The 26,091-nt window shown below is 38.3% G+C and overlaps 1 protein-coding gene across 1 annotated transcript in view; it reads right to left on the reverse strand.

Moving 5' to 3' along the window:
* PPP2R2C (protein phosphatase 2 regulatory subunit Bgamma) overlaps nucleotides 1–26,091 on the reverse strand; it is a gene marked incomplete at both ends in the record, with an annotated part of 199,813 nt that overhangs the window by 10,385 nt on the left and 163,337 nt on the right. Inside the window, 3 exon segments of the mRNA XM_080344403.1 lie at nucleotides 129–220; nucleotides 4,804–4,973; nucleotides 17,767–17,931. Of these exon segments, the coding sequence (XP_080200529.1) occupies nucleotides 129–220; nucleotides 4,804–4,973; nucleotides 17,767–17,931 (427 nt within the window).

The following is a 26,091-nucleotide window of genomic DNA, read 5'->3' on the forward strand; positions in this document are numbered from 1 at the left end:
TACGTGACAATGTAAATTGATGTGGAAAATAACCATGTGTAACACTTTACTTTCTGATTATTCCACATCATATGGGAGCTCTTTTGCTATTATAAATGAAGACAGTGATGGACAAAAGGATGGCTTACCTGTCTGATCCATTCCATGCACATTCAAATTTGTCAAAGATGCAGTCATTTTCATACAGGGAACACAACTTGCTCCTAAGGTAATCGTGGACCTGTTACAAATAAATTAAATGTTATTCTTGAAATAAAACAAAATATTAAAGTCCACAACCAGCGCTCCACTCTCTGCTTTATCTCCCACGTTCACTTTCAAAATAAACTGCACAGATTGGTAGCTTTGCAGAAGATACTGTGTTTAAACTCTAAAGAAGCTATCTGTACTTTTCCACAGTCCAATTAACCAGTTGTTACAGAATTATTGTTGCAGGAAGGTGTGAAGCATACCTCCCTTAGCAGGCTGCAGACCACCCCTCTTCAACATATTTGTTTCCTGCTTGGGTGATTTTCTCAGTGCTACCCTAATTCCCAAAGACATTTCACCAGCTGATACCCTAGATGTGCTAATTAATGTGCAAGAAATCTAATTTAAATAGTAGCAAAAATGTCATATGCCGAGATGGGTGGATTCTCATTTGTTGTGGCAGAAAGAACGTGGCTCTATTAAAAGAAGCTGTAGTGTGTGGTATTGCATGTATTTGTGTAAGGTATTTCAGAAGCCAAATGCAGTACAAGGTTGCAGTTGAACAGACTGCAAATTAGAACACTAATTTAGCCCAAGGTTATATCCTATTTGGCTGAGACTTAAAAACAACATTGTAAATTTGCACTTACATACTTGAAAAGTGGGACTAACCAGCAGAAGACTTCTCCTCTGCACCACATATCTCTGCTGAACAGAGGTTATCATAAAGATAGAGATCTCAAAACAAATGTTTCCATCCTTTGCTGAATTTTATGAGTTTTTCTTCTGGATGATTGGTTTGATTCCTCAAGGATATAATGAGCTAGCAAATTTATTAATGCACTTTCACTCCTCACGTTTTCTTCTAGCTGTTGTAAACTGTAAAAGATGTGTAGATGGCCTCTCGGAGCACACATACCAATCCAACAGCTGAGGGGCGTAATTGAGCTCTGGCATACAGAGGTACTGGTTCTTGCAAGTCCAGGAAGACTATTTCTGCTCATGGATGCTCAGCATCCTCCCTCCTCCAGCCTGAGGGCATAAACATTTCTTCTAGTAAGATAACTTCTATCAAGACCAGATGAGGGACAAGGACCTTTCACTCATATTTTCTTTAAGCAATTTTCAATAGCCAAATTGTACAGCATCCTAAGAATATTTGTATCATAAGGTTATGAAGGATTATACACTGTAGTCATGGATAACTTTCATTAATAGATGAGTGACCACTGAGCTGCATATCAAGAGACAATGTCTTATACAGCAAATAATAGGCAAATGGTAGATGCAGATGAAACATTTCACAATTAAATGCATTTCCCCTCATTGCGAGTGATAGGTCAGAACATTTTTAGTACTGATGCAGTTTCTTGCACTCTCTGTAATTAAATCCTTTCATTTTCTCTTTACTTAAAGACTTTATGTTAGCAGTGTAATTTCTTACAGAACTGGAGTTCTTTTGTTTGTCATCTTCATGAGCTCCCAACACTTGGAAGAAATATAAAAGCCAGGTAAGGTAGAAGGAAGAAGTAGATCACATTTGCCTCACTGACTGTCATTTCTAGGTCTTCCTCTTGTTACCATTTCTAGCAGCCATCTGTCATGAGCACTGTCCTGTATACTCCCTTCACAAAGTGTATCCAACCCCACAGCCTGGAGCTGTGCCTTTCTGTCAGCTCTGTCGAAAAGCATTTTGAAGTTCCTCTCTCACATAACTTACTGATCTCTTCAAGGTCTTAGCTCCTTTTTTCTTAACTAACTGCCTGCAAACTTGCACTACTGCCCTGAACAACCAGCTCGCTCTTCATGTGGACCCTTCACCACATTTGACCACATTCAGACCCTCAGAATGACTACAAAAAACTAGCTAGAATAAACACTTGATTTTTATCTTGTTTGCATGTTCATCTGCCACTGCCAAGTGAGGGTAAAATCAGATTTGCCTTGTCTGTTACATATGTTCTTGCCACATATGAATAGCGCTTGAATCCCAACCAAATTCATCCCTAACTAACTACCATTGTCTTTCTCCTTTTCTTCATGGCACTGGTTTAGGTCAGACCTTCATGGAACTATCCAGCCATTCTGTGCTCCAGACTAACACAGCAACATGACTACAAGGGAAGCTGTCTCAGTGGGACCGAACAGTCACAATCAGGAATTGCAGCGGTGACACATCAGTCCCCATCCCTGTGCAACAGACCCTGACAAAAGGGGATCAAGCTATTATCAGCTATGAACGTGTTCAGCTCTGGTTGGTGCCGGTATGGTTCTGCTGGGATTATTCACCTGGCAGAGTATCCTGGTAGGGCTGGCTTGCAGCCTTCAAGCTGGGGCCATTCCACTGTATTGCTCTTTTAGTGCTGTCCAGTGCACGATACTCTGCCCTTTTTTCACTTATGTGAAGCATAAATGGGGGAAGATAATGCTGAATTATTGTCAGCAGATAACAAGTCTCAGCAAGGCTGCTTGGTGCAATAGCGTTCTTTTAGCCACAGCACTGATGAGGAAAAAAACTTGCCTGAGGAATGGTTTGTGGTTTTTTTAGTACTAAAATTGTAACCTGACTGTGAAGTACTACAGTTATACACTTCACTCTTTCTTACAACCCTGTAGGGAAAACTCCTGTTGTGATCCTATTCATCCATCTCTCAGCTAGACAATATCTAAGCGGCTACCATGCAGTGGATTAAATGAGAAATTCAATCTTTTAATGATATACATGTCATCATAATTATGTGAATACATAACTAAAAATGTTAGGTTTATTTGGGTGACCCACCACAAAAACTTTTTGAGAGATTTCCAAGTTTATATATAGAGATTTAGGTATGTGTGAGATACCTCTAAGGCAAACTATTTATTATAAAAGAGTAATTTAAACCACTTTTTCTTAAGACCATAATTCTTTACTCTCTGCAGTTGAAAAACACAAAGGATTGCCCAGCGCAGTTTGATAGTGCGAATCCTATGGAGTCCTGTAACATTGGCTTCTTAAGGCTCCTGAGTTCCAGATTCTCCTTTAGTCACTGCAACGCTCAACAATGCATCTGTATACTCTTTACAAGGCATTGGATAAATATTTGAAAATGAAAGGCAATCCATAGGCTGAAGGAAAGCAGCAGGAACACTGTTATATTTGCAGGGGTTTTGTTGTTGTGGGTCTTTTTTTTTTCTATAGGCTTCTGATCACAATGATCAGTACTGAAAATAATTTTTTAATTGGCCCCACTGCTGAGTGTCAGACTGATTTAAAGGTGGCCAGCTTGTTTCACAGCTGCTGAGATGAGGAAATAAAAGCAGGTGTCAAAGTTAAGACAAACAGGTTGGCTTGATCAAGCTATTCCTCTCCAGGGACAAGGTTGCCTGCTCCATTAGCATAAGTATAAAATATTACCTAAGTTCCAAAAATCTGATATATGCTTCTGTTATATATATCAGTCTCACCCTCCCACTCCATTTTCTCAGCATTTCAACATTTCTAATACATTTAGATTACAAGCGCGGCCATTTTCAGAGCAAAACCAATTCTGTAGTTTTAAAGGTATACAGGCTGAGACTTCACAATGCTAACAAGAGATACACTGGAGATCAGTGACCAAAACGTAATGGGTGCACTGGAAAACACTGGGGCCCACTTTGTCTACTAAACACTAACTAATAAACACTTCCAATGTTGACATGTCACACTACCAAACTCTCATTACATGTTATTCTAAAACCAATCTTAATGATAGCTACTGTAAAGTCCTGTACCCCACCTGCCCTTAGACAGACAGAGAAAAAAAGGGGTTGTTCCACCAGTGTCGCAGGACTGTCTCCATGTAAGCAGTAAAAGCCAGATGAATTACATTTTTCCTACTTTGTGTCCTCTTCTGTAGGTAGCTTAACAGCTTTTTCTCATTGCATTTTCGTAACAAGCAGTTTCTGTCTCACAGACATATTTTCCTTCTTCAAGGCAGAGTTAAAAAACGTAAGCTCAGCCCTCTGCTGCCAAACAGAACAGATGTCAGAGAACAAACTCAGCGCTGGCTGGAGCCACTGGCATTTTGTCTGGATAATAACGCAATGAATTCAGGCAACCAGATGTGTCTGTCTGGCATTCGCAAACTGCTGTGTCAGTGGTGATGTCAGGGTTTAGCACTGATCGCTTCTAGAACTAGGCACAAGGGAGGAAAGCATAGGTGAAGCTTTTATAAAAAAGTTCTGAAATGACAAAGCTGTAAACTCTCAGCAGTCCCAACGGGAGCAGAATAGCAAACAATTAACAAGATCCTTTCCTCAGTTACTTCTGAATGTTAATAGTGGAATACATCACTTGAAAACAGATGACAAAGTGAAGCTTTTCTTTGTTAGAAGCGTCATTTCTTTCAAGAGCCTAATCCACAGAGAGTGTTACCCTGACTCCCCAGGCCTTACACTTCCTTACTAATGCTGAAATTGCCCTTTTCCAGCTACAAGTATGCCACTGTTAGGATTTGAACCACCTTGATTAGCAGCTCTCTTAGCTAGCTGCTTCTCAGATCAAACAATGAGAAATTTAGGAAAACATTCAGTTTTCAAACAGTGAGATGCTTTTATATTGCTGCATTTCAAGACATAGAAGATACCTACCTGGTATGTTTCTACGGGCTTTGTTTCCATGTTCAGATCCCAAACCTTGACAGTGAGGTAATCTCTTGTTAGCATGTATCTACCACTGTGACTGAACTTGACATCTGACACTGAAGAGATAATTTCTGAAAAAAATGATCTGTTACTGGGGTCTTCTGGTTCTTCATAAACTGTTCAAAGAAAAAGAAGCAAGCAAGAAATTAGAATTCTATAAAAATGCTCCATTGAACAATCTCTACTATATATTTCTTGTGAAACAATATAGGTCAATGTACCAACGAACATGATATAGAATTAATTATATGCCCAGCGCTTAATTTATTCTTTTATCTTTATATAAAAATACAACCTGTAAGCTTTAAATGTTACCATAGTTAACCATATAGCTATGGGCCCAAAGCATCACTTTGGGAAATTATGTAAATACACCAGTTTGTTGACTACAGCTACCTATAGCAAGGCAGTTCATCTATGGTCATCCCTTCTGGGGTCCCCATGTCCTTGATTCCAGACACATAGCCAAAATTCAGGTGTCCCTGTCACATGAAAGGTGTACATGTGGTCTCGTAATGGTCTTGGCATCCCTAGGAACAGTGGTTACTCAAAGCCTGCCCTGATTGCCAGAACCAGCTGGCCAGTCTGCAGGCTACTCACTGGTCGTGTCTGAAGGCATCTGAGACTAAGCATGAGAATTTCGAAAAGCAATTGCAATTACCTCTTCCTGAGAGGTGAGCAGAAAACAGACAGTGCTTTACCATGTGGATATGTGAGCTACTTAGTTGATGTGCAATTGCTGACAGTTCTGGAAAGCACTAACCTCACTGTATGTGCTAGTTAGCTGTTCTGTGCACCACATGATCCAACACGGCAGGGGATCATGACATATTGCTTACACCACTGAGGGAAATCCAGCTCCTGTAGCTAGGAGATTGGTCATTCCTGTTCAACAGTACATAATGATGATACTGGATGACTCCATTGAATTGCAGGACCTTAAAACAAATGGTATCAGTGGGCACCTACTTCACCTGTTACAAGTCCACTCATCACCAAGGCCTCTTCATCCTTCCCCAAAACACCTGTCCTAACTCTAGCCCTGCCTGCCAGGTGCCTACAGCAGCTCTATTGCCTTTCTACAGGTATCTGTCACCTTGTGATCCAAATGACCGACCGTATATGGTGGAACTTTAGAGAAAGTCACGCCTTCAGGGTCTTTCAGTGCTCAGCAAAACCAGTAGGGTTTTGGCACCTGGGTCTAGAATATTCTTTGAAAACAGGCAATTTGGTGAGTATCATTTTCAAGTTTCAAAAGCAGGTGAAGAAAAGATGTGTGATGAGACATAAAAATTCAGTAGAACAAGTACAACAACTTTTTACTGTCAGTCAAAACAGAGTTTTTTGTGAAGTCCACTGGAACATTTCTCTCTCAATTAATTTATCTATGACTATGATTCAGACTGTTGAAAGCAACGAGGTTACAGTTTCCATCAGGTGAAATAATGTTCTGCTGAAAGTTAAGGGTGAGTATGTGGGCGAACTATGTGGGGTAATGCAAAAAATTATGGGCAATTTTCTTTGGGGGAGGGCAGTGGAATGCAGCCATGCGTGCACATGGGAATAAGGTCTATATTTAAACATGTGCCCCACATCTAAATGGTAATGAACTACTTCAAAAAGGGGGAAAAACTTTTCTTTTCAGACAGACTGTAAACGAATGATTTTAAATAGCTCTTTCAAAATTTGCCTAGACATTCTGCAAAGCAGGTATCTTGTAATTATCCTGTCAGATTTTCAATAGAAGTCTGATGAGCACAAAGCAATTATCATTTCTCATACCTCTTCCCTTTAATCTGTCCAAACTATGTACTTGGCTGGCAGGAATTTCATCCTCCTAATTATGATGTGAAATTGCTATTAAAACCAGGAAAGAAAAAAAAAAAAAAAAGGCACCAAAAAAAACCAATACTAACTGAACTACACCTTAATGTACAGTTGAGATATATTTTCTTGGCTGTATGTGTCTCACCTAATTCCCAATGATTAGAAGAGGAATAATATTTATACCTGGATATTCCGTATTCTGTTAATTAATGAGATTAAACCATTTCATCCCTTATCTGCACTGTTTATTGCTTTTCTATCCTTACCACAGTAAGTATTAGAAAGCCTTAGATTAATTAATTGCAGAAACTAATGCAGGCATGAAAGCCTCATATCGCTACAGAAAGAAAGATAGCGGTAGAAATTTTAGTAACAGCAATTCTTTGCAGATAGCTCCCACAGTCAGCATAACCAAGCCAGGAAAATTTTCACAGGAAATTAAGCAGCAGCTCCCAGTATTACAGAGAAAAGCTTAGCAAATCACAGCAGATGTCTGAGCAACCGGAACGAGGCATTGCCCTCAGGAAATGAAGGTGAGAGACAGTGTCCTTGGGTCTCAGCTATATCTGGTTTAGCATTAGCATAAGGTTCTGCATACGCTGCAAAAAAAGCATAGTGTTCATTCAGTTTGGCTAACACAAGTTGAATAATTGGAGATAGACCAGCAGTGACAGCCATGCGACCTGGACTTCAGCTCAGGCAAGCAATTCACATTCCACCCCAGCCTCTCCAAGCTGACAGGAGAAAATGTGGTGCCAGACCACCGCTTGCTAAGTCTGCACCGAAAACACATTTTCTGTTCATTACAGCTTAAACTTATCTTTTGGAGGCCACTCTTATGCCAGGGGGCTATCAGCACCCAAACCACAAGACTTGAAATCCAGCTCACTTTTCTATACCTAAATAAATCTTGTTGGACCAGGGCCTGGAATCAGAAACTGTACTGAGATTCGATTACAAATCCTGTTATACTCTGATTAATTTCTTAATTAACTTATTAATAACTAACTTTTGCCATGAAAAAGGGTATTTAACTTTCATTGATATTGTTCTTTGTAACTTTCGCAGAGCTAGTTCTATGAAAGACACAAACCTACCTGTCTAGTTGCAAACTACTGACCATAGGAATCACAAATGGTGTGGTGTGGTGAGCTTTCACATTACACTGCTCAGATTTAAATATGACCTTGATGACAGGACTGTGGAATACAGAAATATCGCAGGATTACAGAGGGAAGCTGAGCATCTCTCTGAGTACAGCCAGTGCTGGAGAGGAGCCTCCAAGTAAGAAGCTAATCCTGCCCCTTACACCACTGGCAGATACATGGGCAAGCTGGGAAGCCTGCTTAGGGGAATAAACATGTCCAGTCCCTTTCTGCACGGCTTCCTTCTCCCAAGTTAAAAAACAGGGTGGCTTTTCACAGAAGTCCAGACTTCAGAGAGAAGGATGGGTTGAGGGAAAGATACTTGCCAGAGCCCTGTTTTCCTGAATGCTGGAGAAAATCTGCAGCCTAGAAATATGCTGTTTCTTTCTCAAAAGGAACTGCCATATGCTGCAAAACAAATTCTCATCACTTGCAGAAAATATCCTTAGTGTTTCTTTAATTTGTTTGATTTAACATGGACGTGGAGACCCTCTTTAGAATCAGTGGACAGAAAAGGCATCTCAAAGGTGTGCCTTTATCATGTAGAAATACATACGGGTGCCTGAAGTGCCACTGCAGCTTCTCATTTAATGTGGGCCTAATTACACAAACTTGAAAGCTATGTATTTTGGACAAGATGCATCCAAAAAAGAAAAACAAAACAAAAACCCACAAAAAAACACCACCACCATAAAAAAACCCAACTGTTCAGCTTCACGTGCTACCTTTCACTGCTGTACAATATTTCAGTTCCCCAAATAAGCAATTGTGAAAGAGTGAAATATCAAACAGTGAGGAACACAGGAAAGTAATAAACCAAACAGCATTACTGTGCACCCTCTGCTGAAAAACAGTGAGCAGATTGTAACTAAATGATATTTTAGGAGTCAACCAACAATTAACCCAACAATAGCCAAAAATAACTCAGCCTCAGAATACATAAAAACCCATGTTCTTATAAAAAGTTTTTCTCCTTGTTTGTTCCATTTCCAGAGATACATATTTTTCATGAAGTCATTGGTATTCTCCAGACTCCAATACCACTGACTATTAATATTTTTGTTTGCTGGGCAGAGCTTTAATCATTGCAGGGAGTAAATTCTGGCATATGTGAACTTTAAAAAATAATAATAATGCTAAAAATGGCTCATGTGGTGGGTGCAGTATCACAATCCAATACAGTGTATAAAACCCTGCATTCTTCCCAAAGTCATAACATTTTCAAAAACACAAAGAAGAACGATCTATTCAAAGGGAAAGCAATAACAGCACCTGAGATAATATGGAGCAGGGGTTAGAAAAGCTATCTAGCTAATATAACTAAAGTTTATCTGGAGCTACTTTTTATTTGTGACCTGAATTTAGAAGTATACAACGGATTGATAGCATAAAAGAAATGTCAACTGTATTCAGTTAAACAAATCTTCCATTGCTTTTAAAAGAGAGAAACATAGAGTAACATAAAGTATAAGCTTTGGCAAAATTTAGTTATCATGGCCTCAGCATTTGACCATAACTACAAGGGCTTACTGTGAAATATCAGTAAATAAAACAAAGAGAAAAGAGAACTAGCAAGGGAGAAGACCATCAACAATAATGCCATGTACCCCCTTAAAGCACAAAGATGTGAACCTCAAAAATTTCTGTTACTCCCAAGCAAAAGCAGAACTAGAGATAAAAGCAACTTTTTGCTTTTATAAAGCAAACTATATCTAAAAAAAAAAAAAAAAAGCCAAGATGAATCATGCTTACATATATTGCAGAACGTGTGATTATCCAGGGGGAAGCAAAAACAAAACCATGGAAAACTTGAATATGAAAGCTCACCAGCTGCACAGATTTGGTAAGAAATTCCATAGGATAAAATTATAACCAGCTTTAAAAAGTCATTCACTGTAGCAGAAAACCAGAGCTGCTGCCAAGGTTATTTTCTTTCTACTATGAACAAATAATAACTTATTAAAGCTTTTTTCCTAGAGCATAACTGTTAATAGTTTGTATCCTGTTCTGAAAACCTCTTTTACAGCATTTAAGTGCTGTTATTTAGATTTAAGCCCTTGGAAATCCTGCACCATGAAATAACTCTCTCCCTCCAAAGACAGTTAATGGATGTAGAAAACTGCCCAGTTCCCATGCAGGGGTCACAGGTACAAATGGGTGAAGATGGTTTTGGCAACACTGGAAAAAGGGGCAGTGAGGTTAATAAGGAGGGACAGGACCACAGGGGCCAGAACCAGCAAAGATGCTGGAACAAGAGAGGGAGAACAATTTTCTATTATGCAAGCATTCAAACAGTGTGAAGTTAGGCTGAATTAAGGACTTACTACAGATAACCTCTGGATTACACGTGTACACATATACCAAGTGTATCTCACCTGGACCTGGAAATACTGGTGGTGGATCAGGTATAATAATCTCCCAGTGGGCTTTAAGTTTCATAAACACAGAAAACAGATGCAGTCTCAGGCCAAACAATTTATTGTCTAAGTTAAGTCTTTCATTTCAGATTCCAAATGAAAACAGCATTAATTTGCCATTTAGATGGCAAATTAGCACCATTCACCAGGACAGCTGTGATTTTGTGTACAATGTATATTTAATAAAGTTTACTATAAAAAAAAAAAAAAACACAAGCTAAATTTTACTGAGTTTATATAAAAGTACTAATCATATTCATTTTTTTTTTTAAAGTCCATGACGCTTGTTACTACTCTTCAACACAGAAAGCATTAATTTTTTTGTGCCATTTAGTTCAACATGTGCTCCAATCTTGAGCTATGTGTAGTTCTGGTCTTACCTCTAACATGGCAGAGGTCTCAAGAAGACACAAAAATGGGCCATAACAATGACTGGAAGTATCAAATTATTTCCACACAGGGAATGACTAAATAGACTGGGACTCCTCAGTCTAGGAAAGACTGAGAGGTTCATAATTAGGAGTGGCATGGAAAGGATGAATGGGTGGCGACAGTTCACTTGTACACTGTCTCTTCCAATCAACAAGTCTGGGTCACCAAGTGAAACTAAGAAAAGGGTAAGTACAGAGCAGATGGTTCTGCACACTATGCCTAATTAGGCCACCAAAGACTTTACTGAAAGACATTCTGAATGGTACAAATTATACACAGGTTCAAAAGTAACTGCACAAATTCAAGGAAAAAAATCCCCAAACATCCATTGGATATGCATCAAGTTCGCCCTCACTAAATTCCCTGTACCCCAAGTTTCCAACTGCAGATTACAGAGGCTGAAGATCATACACTTGCTCTGTTTCTACATTTTCTGCTGATGTTGCTACAGCCCATTAGCAGAACCAGAATACTGGGTGGGAAGGACATCTGGTCTGCCCAGCTATAGTCACTATTATGCTCTGTTTAAAATCTACTTCAGGATTTCATACCAAAGAGTTCCTGAGTTCATTCAAAGTGAACCAAGACCAATTGCAAAGCTCCCTTTGAAATTCATGGTCTCTTTATGCTGTTTAGCTTCATTGTTTGTGGTTATAGTTTGATTTACCATTATTATTTACTCTTTCACTATCTCTGAATGTTTTATTGTTTTGTATTAAGCCAATCTACTCATACATGCACCTCCTTCAGAAATTCTCTTTCAAGATCAGGATGTTTTGCTTATGTGACAATCTTGCCTTCACATTCTACATTGATTATATGTGTGTGGGTATTTTGAGTCCACCTTCACAAACAATCTAAAATACAATTATTTTATTAGACGTGAGTTATAAACAACTAACCACAATTATTTAACATTTTATATTAGCATAGTCTGTAGTTGCTTACCCTGTTTTAAACTGAAAAAGTAGTATTCTTTTATATTTCAATTTTCTATTTGTTTTTATGTAATTCAGACAACACCTCTTCATGCCTTGGTTACTTACACATCGTTTTCCTTCTTTGAGTAAAAGCAAGTCTCTGAAGCTACCTCCACACCACAAGACTGAAATTCCACCTACTGTAAAGCATTCCTTTATCCAATGACCCAACATTAAAACTAGGCTTCTCATCAATACCTCTAGAGATTATGGCTTTTAAAAGTGGAGCCTCAAATCAATATTTAAGAATCTGTTTTACCATCTGCAGTGAGTTGCTGCAGCTTGTCGCAAACCACAAGGGAGAGTGCATTAGCGCTGAAAGGCAAAGCCAGATCAATAGCTACAGATCAGTGGGTGGGAACTTCACTACGCAGTTGCTTATTTTAATGTAACTTTGCCAGTGAGTTTGTTAATAAAAAGAAATGGCGCTAAAGAGAGTAAGGAAGTGAAAAAATGCAAAGCTAATCTAGGAGATCAAGCCTCTTTAAAACCTTGGTCTCACAAAGACTTATGTGTGTGTTTAACACCACATGTTGTGAGCAATCCCATGGAGTTAATGGGACATAAAACCGCAACTCCTCTGCAGGCAAATTCATGCATAAGTCTTTCCAATCTTGATATATAATTTTAGTGATAAGTGTTAAGTGATAAGTGATTTTTTTCTCTGAGACAGGATCTTGAAAGAATAATATTGGTTCATGAGACACTGAAAAGCAGTATTCATTGCTATTAAAAAATTAAGCAAACAAGATAGGAATTTTAATAGACTAAGTAATTAAAGCAATCGTACAGCAATTATTTGCTTTATCTGTGTGTGACTGTGGGAGAGGGGTTAAAGAAACACCTCTTCAATCATAAATCATTTAACATTGCTTCAGGCTTTTTTCTTTCCTCTTGCTATTTGATAGCTAGAAGTACATAAATCAGGGATTTTTTTCTTTCTCTGATTTAATTTTAACATATATTGCACAACTGGAGGACATACTATACAGACATAACTGTATTTCTGTAGAAAGACTTTGGAATTTTCATTAGCGATGTTTTAAATGTCTTTATTATACATTCATTGAAACTGAGCAGAGTGGAAGCTTTGGAGCCCACGTTAAAGGCAATCTTCTACCAAATTTCAACGGGATTCCTGCAGAAGGAAGGATCCCTTCTAGTACCTGCTTTAGCATGTGTGAAATTGTAGTAATGGATCTTTAGTGACAGTCATAATTACGAAATTATCAGGATACAGGCACATTTTTTCATTGGGGATATAAAATCAGCAATGAATAGGTGCCTTTGTAGTGCCTACTTATTTTTATAAATTTTTAAAATTTTATTTTACTTTATAGAATAAATCCAGCATCAGGATAAGGACAACAAGCCTTTATTAAAGCACAAGGTCAAATCATTACAGAAGCTGAGATAAGTTTCATTCCTGTCACATGAAACCTTGCAGATTTTGCCTGAAGTGGACATCACTTTGACAGTGGTTTCTCAGTACACAAAGGGAGAATTGTGGCTGTCTCTCTCAGATGATAACCTGACATGAGACCAGATGCAGAAATAAGAAAGTGTATTTTAGATGTAAAGCTCACATAAAAGAAAAACAAGTTGTCTCTTTTCCAGTCATACAATACGCATCATACACTTGGAAAGGTCAATATTAATTAGCAAATCCAGCAGGGATATTTTGTCATGGGCTTTTTTTTGTGCATCTGGTTGTTCTCTGTTGCAAATGAAAGATAATCCATATTCAGTCAGAGGTCTGAAAGCTGTCTCATCTCTGAAATTCCAACCTCCTTTAAACAACTGGTAAATATAATTAATTTAATTTTTAAAATTCAATATGTTCAAGTAGATTATCCTTGATTTCCATTTTGGCTGCTTCCACAGTTACGAATTCTTAAGTTTAAAGTCAAAGGAATATAAAAATAAATCCAAGCAGATAAACAAGTTGAGTTATACGCCAGACTGACAGGATAGTAGCATTTATACTTGGGGAAGGGCTGGCATTTCTTTCATATTTGGATTTCAAATAAAAATGTGGTAAAGGACTCTCAAGGAAAAGAAGATGATAGTACCATACCTTTGAGTCAAAACCCAAACCCCAAATTCACTCTGCATTGCTCCAAAGACCATTTATACTTTTAAGATCATGGTTACCCATGCCATGGGATTGGGTAGGTACCAGCTGAGATGCTTTGCTCCTTTCAGAGAGAGCCCAGAGAAGACCAGTGTTAGGATTGCCAGTCATCTACAAATGCTTCTTCGGTCAAAGGGAGGGGGGGGCCTTAAATGGACCCTGCTATAGACCCAGATGTCCACAGCTTGTGAAGTCTACACAGAGGATAGAAAGTGTGAACTGATGTTGATGGGGACTAAATGCATTAGGTAAACCCAAAGTTTGCATTTTAAAGACCACCACAGTACATGAGGAAATAAACTTGAAACTGCAGCTCCTCCTTCCTTGAAGTATTTTGTTGTATATTTTGCACATGGGTAATGGATTATTAGAAATAGGTTTTTTTAGTCTACAAATATTAAGAAATCAACAGTAAAAAAACCCTTAAAGCAAGATACAGTATTTAAATAGATTACAACTCCTGAAGTATGCAATGACTTCAAGATCTTAAGGCTATTACATAGAATTTCAGTAGGAGTTATACTCTTGAGTGACTCAAATTTCCATGTTGCATAAGTATACAGCTTCTATTTAGCTCTTAATTCTGAATTAAATAGTTCTGACAAACTACTGAAAAAGCAACTTCACATGCTCAAGCTCAGTTTTGCTTAGCTGACTGATTTATTAGATGATTTGTTGAAACAGTCATATGTACTGGTTCAGTCTGCAAGTTGTCTGGAAGAACAGTATTATCTCCATGCACATTTATAAGGACCTCTGAACATAACATAAGCAAGACAAGATCAAAACCTAATTAGCAACTATTTCTTAATTGAACAGTTGCATATTATACCATTATAAGATTTCTTTAGTCAAGATGTTCTTAGTGCAACGGTATCCTTGTGCTTGTCTTCCCTGTTACCTGAATCCCTTGCATGAGAATTTATGAAATTTGGGGTGGGAAGTAGGTCTTTTATTTCTTGGATGTTCCCAGCTAATTGCTCTAATGACACTTTTGCGGCTATTAGCCTCCCTTGTTTCACTGCTGTCACCGATTTACAGTATACTGCCTTTTTTCTACACTGCATTGCCATGCATGTCGCCTAAATAACACCTTAATCACGATGGTGTTTTGCCACATACACTGTTTTAATGAAAGCTTCCATATTATTTAATTCCCTATTTCTTTCTGCTTGAGTCCAATTTTCATATATGTTTTAAATCTTTACCTATAACCCCATGGGACTGCAATAACACCTTCTTCCTTCTTCCCATCTCTCTAATATTCTAAATAAGGAGGAATATGCATCTCTTTTTTCACCTTCTTTCTAGAATATTTTGATGGAATTTTCTCCCACTACTTACAAAGTCTGATAATACCATGGAACAGTATTATATATGTATCTCTCCTATGATTACAGATTGGGCTTTCCTGGATATCCATTTGTAATGGCCACATTTTGCTTCTGATTGCTCACTCAGCATTGCATGATCTATTAAAGAGGTGTTATAAGAAGCAGTTTCAGGAAGTCTGTTAGAAAAACAACATATTTTATCACACCTTATCATTATCTCAATGACCATTTAAAACTCAGGTACTGACCTGATATTCTATCAATGCCTTATGGATGGATTTAGTGCTCTGAGACTATTTTTTCTAAGGGAAAGAGGTCCCCATTACAACTCATCACACAAATCGGCAGCTTCCTAATAAATCTCAGCATAGGCACCAAGGATGAGTAGATATGGAAGAAGTCTCTTGTCTCCTCCGTGTCACAGCCATGAAAGATTTATAAGGGAAACCTCATAGTGTTACTGCCACTAATGCCGAACAGAGAGATTTTGCCACTGAGTTTAGCAAACCAGAAATCTTCAAGAGCACTATAATTTATTAACATCCTGTGTCAGAGACTTACCCTACAGATATTAGTATGTAATTTATTTATACAGTATGGCACATCAATTATTCATGGCACTCTCTAGCCTTGTATAAATGGAAGGGCCCTTGCCCCAAAAGCTGCAAATGGCTTTAGCCCAGCTATAGAGATTTGGATAACAAAAGGTCTCAAAAAGGAGTAAAATCAAAAGTTCACAACATAAAAAATACCTGGAGGCTGACCATATAAGTTTTACATTAGATCTTTCATCCTTAAAAATACAGGGTGTTTCAAAAAGACGGACCCAGTTTCAAAGCACTGTATTTCACAATAGCACTATGTTACAATTACACAGAAATTTACAAACGGTAGTAGTAATCATTTGAAACTCTATGCCTTGCTCTTTCAAGTGGTAGGAGTTCCATTCAGGGGCAGTTCGTGGTTGCAGAGATATAGGGATTCCAAACTGGGTCCGTCTTTTTGAAACACCCTGTATGTTACTCCATTACAATCTTGGAACAGCACCTGAAATCCAGCACATAGTGATATTAGACTGAATTAAGAAAGTGGGGTTGTGGAGCAGAATGTGAGAGTTTACAGTGACCATAGTTATCACTGTTTTGGCTGAGAAGTGAAATGTGGGGAAATGTGGAAATGCGAGCTGAGCTGGGAGAGCAGGGCACTGATAATGCATGTGCATCACGGGTAAAGCAACTCTAAAGAGGAATCAGTGAAGGTACTAGAGAGACAATCATACAAATATTTTATTTCCCAGACTGATTGGTTTTTATGACATATCCTTCTAGCTTGCTGTGGGCTTTATATAATTAGTTTTGTGTGCCTCTGAGAGCTATACTAGACAACTCCAATCAGCAGTACGTGGGTCGGTTCCTTTTAGCGCTTTGGCAGTTCAACCATGGTTGTATCAATTTTGTGTTGTGCATGTGTGTAGAGAAACAGCTTCTCACTGAGCTAGATTGAGCTTAGTGCAGCAATGCTACATTAAATGGCTATTTTCTATCTCACAGATCTGAAAAATGGAGTTAATCAATGACCATTAGACCTTGTGTTCCCTGCTGGCATAAAATGCCTTCTTTCATCCAGAGTTATTGTATTGTTGTTTAATAAGTTATGATTGCCATTTGGCACAGGGCAACTGAGGCCTTATTAGCAAGAAGAAATGAACGTATTATGGAATAAAAAATCTGGCACAACAATGTGCCAGATTGTGTCACATTGGCATTTCACTTCATGGTATTGAATTTCCCCTACAAGTACAAGGGGATACAGCTAAAAAATATAAAACACTGCTCTGCTTATGAAATTGTCCTGAAAAGTTATTTTCTATAATTGAAGACCACAACCTAAGAGGTTGTGAGCATGTGTACTTCTCCTTGCAGCCAAAAGGCCTAGTCATAGGCTCTTCACCACATTTATTTCAGTTAAAATTAGCTTGTATGCCTAAGCTGTGTACCACTTAAGTCTCACATCTTCAAGTGTTTTCTTCAACTCCTCCTGTCCCTACTAGTAAGATCCACCTAACTTTTCCTTTTCCCTTTCCTTTTTCCTTTTCCCTTTCCTTTTTCCTTTTCTTCCCAATATTATTTACTGCATTATGTCCTCTGTACAGACACGTTAATGAAAAAGTAAAGATAGGGAATACTGGGCTAAATTTTTAGGAAGGACTCTGATATTTTTTTAATCCAGAAAATGGATTCAAAGTTTTGAAGGCTGTTTGGATGACAAAATCTACTTGCTGCAGTATTCAGAACAGTACTTGTATATACAAGAGTATGGTCATCTACTTAAATACTTACCCTCTCCCCCCTGCACCCCGATTTTTTCTTTGTTAGGAATAATTTCTCTTTTGCTAGAGAGTTTTGGGTTCTTCATTAATCTGTGCAATAAGAACCACAAGTGTGACCAGTCACAGACATGACTGTTAGTAAGTTCACAGGTAGTATTAGTAGATGAGAAAACTTTCTTCCTTCTGCTGTTTTCTTTTCAACTCTGCCTGCAACTGAGAAGCTAATACACTGGGGTATGCACACATCTACATGCTGCCCGTGAATAATAAGACTTTAATGACATTTGGGGCTCAAGGAATCAAGGACTTACGCTTGGAATGTTTGTCACAGAGAGCCGATGCCCTCATGTCGCAGAGTCTCAGGGATCCTTTGCTGCTGCTGTAGACAAAGAGATTGCAGTGATGGGGATGAAACTCAGAGGCTGTAATCACTTCTGTCAGGTCCTCCATATTGGCTGGCTTTATATCTACGATGTCTGAATGGAAGTTTAATTAAGGAAAATCCAGTTATATGCAGGTAAACCATGACTCCCACTGCCTTCTCAAAGGAAGTCTGGGTATCTAAATGTCCATAAATTTAATGCTTTTTAGATAAAGATATACTAATTCGTCTGGCAGTAAGGTGTTTTTAAATTTTCATACCATCTGCACCAAACTCAAAGAGCCACTAGTCAACAAGTTTTACAGCAGAAGCCATTAACAGGTGAACATTAGTCCATGCTGTGTAAAGACATCAAAGAAACAGTATTCCAGGGGACTGGAACTATCACCTTCATTGAAACTAACAGAGAGCAGGAAGCTGTATCCCCTGCAGCTGCTATTGAAATCACTGCGCTATCCCAGATAATACAGACTGATAGGGAACATGGTAGAGCTCACATAAGCTCACTCCAGTAAAGGCTCACTGGCCTTTACAATCATGCAACTTAAGCTAAAAAAAAACATATAGCTTAATTTAAAAGCCTCAAACAATAAATGTACTCTTTTGCAAAGGTAAATGCAGCAAATACAGAAGCATTTATACAAATAGTTTTGTGTGAATATATACTAATGTAATATCCTTTCTTTTAAAATGTGCACAGTATTGTTCTTTCTATTTGAATACTTGTGAAAGAAGCATCTGAAACAACATTCTTGGGTTTTTATGTAAACAATGCTCACTACCAAAATCAATATGAATTTCTGTGACTGAGAACTAGACATCTGAATCATTTAAGTGGACATATCACCAATAAAAATACATGAAAGATCAATTTTCTCAAGCATAAACCTGTCAGTTAGATCACCAAAGATTATCCCCACGAAGTACAACTCACATATAGTGCATCTCCAACACATATATATCCACTCATACGTATTCACCTGCCTTGGTGAGCTTAAAACCAGGACTCTATTAGCATGTATTTGGAGGTGGCAGCCAGCCTGTGGAAGATTGCTCACAAAGAAAAGTAGGAAAGAGAGTCCCATTAAGGGCCTGTAAGAAAAAAGTAGATGTAGAAGCATAAAATGAAATAAGGATATATATGTAAAGCAGTACACTTAAATAAGATTGCACATTTTCATATGGCCCTCAGCAATCCACCGTAGATAAGCCATCCAAACATTAACAAATCCTTCGAACAAGAAGACTAACATTACTCTGTTTTACTGATGAGGCTGTGCGAGAGGCAATAAAGGATTTGCATAAGATAACATGGGAAATGCACAACAGAACAAACCCAGATCTACTGAGTCCCAGTTCAGTGCCCTAAACACAAATCATCTGAGTGCCTGGATTCCCTAAACATAAAATTTGAATCAGCTGACGTTCAAAATTTAAACATCTCAGAGGATAAGATAAACGAGAAAATCTGGTTTACTGATGGCAAGAGAAATCACATACCATGATACTAAGCCTGTTTCTGTTCCCACTGTGCCCACTCCCCAAATGGAAGACCTTTAATTGATTTCTGTGGGAATGGGGTACAGTCTACAACCCCCTCTACACTCTATACTTTGATCTTTCCCAAAAATTTAGATCTGGGGCACTCAATGAAATGAAACAATACAAAAGATTCAGAGATAATTATCTTGATGACTTTGCATAGACAAATGCATCACACTGATGGGTTTTTTTTTATATCAAGTAGTTCAAAAAGGAAAATATCAGCAAAATTATTAATATCTCGTGACATTTATTAGCAACTGGGAATGAATTAATGTTGCATTTCAACTGCATTCCCACTTACTCGCACTATCATATTTGCATCCATCTCCAAGAATCCATCACAATTAATATTAGTGCAATGGATATTAAGATGTAGCAATATTTATTTACCTCTTTTATAAGGCCTCACTAAATATTCTTGAAAATCAAAAGGAAAAGATACCTTCATTCAGTTATTTGTATTTGGCAAATCTGCCTCAAGAAATATCTTTAAGTAAAAGCAATTGCTTTCAGTGATTGAATTGATTTCAGGAGTTCAGAGAAATTATAGTAACTCAATACAAGAATTTTACCTCTCAGCAGAGAGATGAGTAATTGCTGAGTGATGAGAAAGATATAAAATATAAATAGAGTGTGTGAAACAGTCATGGTAAGTATCATTTTTCTAGAGGCTGAAGACAATATTGATGAATTTCCCTTCATTGTATGAAATGAATAATCCTATGCTGAATAATGAAATTAAATATTCCATTCTCCTGCCAGAAAAGCAGAAAACAGTTGAAACAGGCTGTATTTCCAGATGTGATCTAAATCTCCACTGAGAAAGAATCTCTTTGCCTACTGAGGATCACAGAGAAAATACACCACTGAAAATTCATTATTTCATTAGATTTAGAAAAAATAAAACAGTAACACTTGTATTGAAGTAAACAATCAAGGGAACAGAGCTGCACAAGAGATTTACCCCAAATGCATTTGTAATAATAGATGGGAAACCAGCCTCTGCTTTGACAGCTATAAAACCCAGTGTATCAAAAGAAGACCATGTTACACAAAAGAACATTTTCTTCCTCTCGTGATTTTTGCCATCTATTTGAAAACAATCAGGTACAGCTTGACATGTGATGTGTGGGAACTGTATTTAAACGAGCATGACATGGTAAGGGCAAGCATCTCCCATGGGACACTTCGCATTTCTGTTTTTCCACTTTCCCTTTGTGTCTTTTTCTTCCTTTTAAGTACAACATCGCATAGCAGGAAAATATAAAAAAATTGGACCAGACAGCTTGCTTCAGAAACAGGCCCTTTGGTGAACTTGAAGAGCTCAAAGAAGAGGGAAACTGGCAGAAACTGATTAAATGAAAATTCCATTGCTAAAGGGAAAAGTATTCAAATGGCACAAATCTGCAGAGTCGCCTCCTATAATAATGGCTTCCCTTGCAATCCAGTCTTCTGGAGATATGTCCTGAGTGGGCCACAGTCCTTCTCCCCCAGTCCACTCACATGCAAATGCCAGTCACACCCAACTCCTGTTGTACCACATGTAACGTGGTACATTTTCAGTGTGTGGACAAAATAGCTGGGACCAAAGACTTCCAAGAGACAGAAAGACCAAAGAGTTAATCACTGGCAGTGCCCTTCTGTTGTCCCAAAAAGGCTGGTGTTCCTGTGCCTGAACATGGTAGGAATTTCCCTAAGAAAATGAAAAATATCTTCCCACTACTTTCACTCCCACACACGCTTGCCAAGAACAAGGCATTTTGATCCCTGGTAGGTACTTGCACTAAGGGAAGGCTGAACTGATCCTTTGCCAGAGATGGGCTGGAATGCAGTGGCAGTCTTTTAATTCATTAACATTAAAACGAGGAAAATATCTTCTTGCTCACAAAAAACCAGAACAGATCTGTCCCTCCTAACCCAACTGTTTGCTGTCTTATACACCAGCTCTCCCCTCCATTGCTTGGCTCAGTGAAATAGGATAAAGCTATGAAGAGGCCAACAGATTTTCTAGATGCTCTCCACAGCAAAATGGAAATGAAGGGTCTAGTACGCTTGGAGACAACAATGGTGAGAGATGATGTTCTTACAGTTGGGTTAGTAAAGCTACAAGACCAGGAGTTAATTTTTGGAAAGGCAACAAAGGTACTCTAAGGCAACGTAACCTTTAATTTTGGCTAAGAGTGCCTATGCTGCTTTCCTGAAATAATTCAAGAACAGAGGTATAACACAGGAGAGCGAGCAGGCAGGACAGGACCTGACTGAGAGGAGAAAGGAGGCGTTAAGGAAAGATCTGAGGGAAGCAAAACAGAAGGAGAGGAAGGAGGAAAGAGCATAAGGCACGATTAACAACCTGTACGACACGCTGTGCGAGGGGTGCGATCAGAGTACACAGTTCTATGGTATGTTCAGTTCTCATCCAGTATTTTGTGCTGCTGTTGTGCAGCTGATATTAAAATGAGTATGACAGGAGGAAGAAGATTTGTTCCACTGCCTCTGGGCCACTGATCTAAGAGAAGTATCCTCCTCTGGGAGAAGTCACTCCATAAAGTTCCTTTTAGTGCAGGTTACAAAGATGACCCTCACCTTGATCCAAAATTTGCATTAATCAGACTTCTCCACTTGATCAGCTAGAATATAAATGAGCACGCCTGCTTTATGCTCATGCCAAAACATGTATAACGAGAATGTGGAAAATACATAGGGTTCCTGCTGAGCCAAAAAGGTTCCAGAATGAATTTCCTTGTAGGATAATGGAAACATAGCAGCCTCCTCAAAACAGATTAAATTCCCTTTGAAGCGAACAGTATGCATAAAGAAATAGCTGCTTTGTCTTCCTGAAAACATGAATGAATTCTATAAGAAACTGAATTTTGTAGACAACGAGCTTCAAGCTCACAAGCTGTAGCATATAGAGGAATGAAACCTTTATTATTTTGGAATCATTTTTATATGATTTGAGGGTTCAATGCAACAAGGAAATGCATCAGATGAAGGCTACAGGAAAAAAACTAAAACTCCCCTTTATTCAACTGCAATGGAGGACAGCAGCTTTCTTTGGAAAGATAGACAGAATTTTCCATAACAGCTTCACAAGAAAATGAAAACACTTACCTTTCTTATTTCAATATATGCTAATGTGATACTGCATTTTTACCCCTTCATGGGACTTGGGTTTTGCAATTTTTAAGCACTTTCAAAATGTAAACTTCAGCATAACGTATCTTCCCAAATCTGGCCATTAGTTCTGTTTTGCACAGAGGTTTGTTCCAGCTCCTAATTTTGACTGCATCTCACACCCACATTCTAGCCTAGTCCTACAAAGATTCACCGACTAGCAGTTGAAATCAATAGCAATTCATAGAAGCTGCCAGGGCTTCAGTTTAGGTAATTGATTACTGTGGTCCTGCTGAGGCTCTACACTTTTACTATAAGCACTCTTCTGAGTGGTTTCCTCTGTCAGTCATTTCGTGCACACTATTTTCATCACAAGGATGGAACTGTGGTGCTTACAAATCAAGCTCTACCAGTTTTACACTTCCTACATGGTGGTTATATCATTTCTATACCATGCACCAGCTGAGCGAATTAATTCCAAAAGCCTACTATTCCAGGTTGTGTACCTCAGGGGAGCAGAGGTAGAATCAGGCCTCAGTATGCTTTATAACATCATGATGTCATTACATCGATCTTTTTATGAAAGCAAGAAGCAAGCCCTAATTTTTAAATAACCACCCATTTACTCCTTTCTTCTAATTTCTTAAAGATACGCTGTATGTTTTCACTGTTGAATGACAATTCTACATAGGCATGTCATGACAGTAAGGACACCATTGGATAGGGTCCAGCTCCTGAATCTGTGTCTTTCTGACTTGTTGTCCCAGAGTCAAGGCCTTCTGGAATGGATAGTCAATAGGTTAATGGATTTGGCCTTTTATTCAAATTCCGGCGTTTTACCTTAGGCAGAGAGATGACCCAGGGTTTATTTTCTAAATACCCCTAATAGCCACAGTGTCAATGCTTTTTATCACACAGCATTCGCACACTGCTCCACTAAAAGCATGTACTGTACGGGTTTTATTAAAAGCTCAGAGAGTTGCAATTATGTTGTCTGTAACATGTGGTTCTTCTGAACCACAAAAGCAGAGACTGCTGCATAAGTGTGTGCTCCCTCAATTGGTCTTGGACCTAATATCTGCTAATACAAGGTATTGATCCACACTTGAAAATTATTTAGTGGTACAATATCAGCCCAATTCCATTTTTAATTCCATGGTCTTCATGAAAATGATTCTACAGATATCATACCGGAGTTGGGAACTCTGGCGACAGTCTCACATCAGTGGTGATTTGCTGAAAATATCAACTTAAATGGCTTGATTTTGATTGGCCATTAAACATCTCCATCAAAGGTGTTTAGATAGTGCCATTATGATAGTACAAAGGCTTCTGACAGCTTTTTTTTTTTTTCCTGTATTTTTCTTCATATCAGGGCTACCAGATACAGAAAGCATAAGAACTGCTATGAGGCCTTTCAGCCCTATGTGGAAGGGCAAGTCATAGACAATTATGCTGAGTGCTGTGCAAGCACAATGTAAATGGGTTGTTCATAATATAAAGAACAAGTACAAAGTGCATACAAAGAAGAGATTAAGTAACATTAACACACTTCTGTGGACTTCTGAGGTTTCTTAACTCAAGGAGTATAGCCCAAGTTAGATGGAAAAAGAGATATTAGTGGAAGAAGAAAAGACATGGACATAGCTAAGAGGCTGCACTAGCAATAACTTTCCAGCTACTCAGCTAGAACTAGCCATGAAAGAGAATTTGTCTGTGTTAGGTAAACAAGGGGTATAAAAACTAAGCTACTGTTGAGATCCTGCTCTACCCAGAGATAGGATGATATATTCGATACATCTCCTGTCTTATTGGTAACACACATTCGTACAGTGTGGATAATGAGGAGGTCTGTGTGCTGGAGTGGTGCTCCTTGGCAACAGCCTCACATTTATGCTCAGCACACCACTGTCAGCACAAGATTGCCCCTGCTTCTCACAATCTAATATCTCAAGCTTCAGCCAGATGTGTGCCTAATTTAGCTCTCTATTTCTGTTTTCTAACGCCATAAAACTTACAAAACATGAGGAGCACAGAGGTGAGTTTAAGAATCAAGATGGCACTGTTTTAACTGGCAGCTGATGGGAACCAGGGTCCCTGAGCACTAAGGGACTAACAAGATTTATTCAAGGCTGAACAGGAAGCCAGGGACAGAACTTAAATACCAAACTTCTGAACCAAACCTGCAACTCCTGGACTTCCCATCTCAAGCTTCATTCGGAATTGGGGATACTTAGCAAGAAATTGCAAGTATTACTAGAAAACATTTTCCATTCATTAAGTTCAAAGCAAAGGAGAGTCAGTGTCAGTGTTTTACAGATAATGAAACTAAGGCATGAAGTGGCAAAGACTTGGCAGAGGTCTGCTAAAGGGCCAGCAAGAGCAATAGTTCTGGACTCCAATTTAGTGGTCTCTCCCCTCTCTATCCACAGCACTCCAGGCATGTGAGTATTCACACAGTTCTTTTCTGGGTTAGTTGGTTCTGAGAAGTTCTTTTGTTATTATTACATTTGTCTTATGGAATTTTTCCCCAGAATGCAGACCAGTCTAAAAACTCATTCTGAATTTGAGAGATCTCATTCCAATCTTTGTAACATCAGAATTACTTTGCACTCCAATTATAATATCTCGGTAGAACAAAACCAAAATGCAGCAAGAAAGCCCCAAGTCTCTGTTACACAAATATTACTTGAAAGAAATAATCTACATATTTTAAATGTATTTAGTAAAACGCCCGCATTTTCATCTGTAGACACAGTCACATGCCTGCTTTAGTGACAACCGTATGCACATGCAAGTTTTCAAGAGCAAAGAAATAATTATCTGGATACACGCAGCTGAGAACAAAATTAAGTGGATGAGTCAACAGAGGAAGACTTGCCTTTTCAAATGCACATCTGCGCTTTCCTGTGTACAGTGCTCAATCACTGAAAGGCTGCAGAGTCATATTTATTTAATATATTTGCATTTTAATTAATTGTGATTTGTCTGAAACTACTGTGGGATGTTTAACGTTACACTTGGAACATAAATACAAGAAGAGCCTCAGGTACATATAAATTATTAACAGAAGAGACTTATTAAGTCACCTATCTCAGCTTCTCTTAGGCAGTATTATTCTATGCAGTAGAATAGGATAAGTGGCACCATGTATGACATACTAGCAAGGGTTCCAAGAAAAGAGTGCAACTTCGACACTATAAGACAAGGACAAACTATAAACTAAAGCAATATTATCTCATAATTCGCAAATCTTCTTTCCTGAAATCCATGAAATGTTTAAAAGATAACTGAGAGGGATTTACTTGGTTTGCTGAATCCAGTCCCCGGTAAGACACAGAAATACAACATATATAACTTTCTAAACTCCATTTTAGAAGTAGCCAGAGATTGTTTCCCACATAACTTTGAAAGAAGAGATAACATATCTATTTTTTTTAATGAATAACCTATGCACTAACTGGTAATACCATCAAGAAATTTCTTCTTGATAATTATTAAAATCCCATGCAGCTGAGGAAGATCTGCCTATTAAAAGGCAGGCACAGAACTTCCAGCTGGAGGGTATAGACTCTTTAGAGAATTTATTTCCCTA

Source organism: Nesoenas mayeri (genome assembly GCF_963082525.1).
Source record: "Nesoenas mayeri genome assembly, chromosome: 4".
NCBI lineage: Eukaryota > Metazoa > Chordata > Aves > Columbiformes > Columbidae > Nesoenas > Nesoenas mayeri.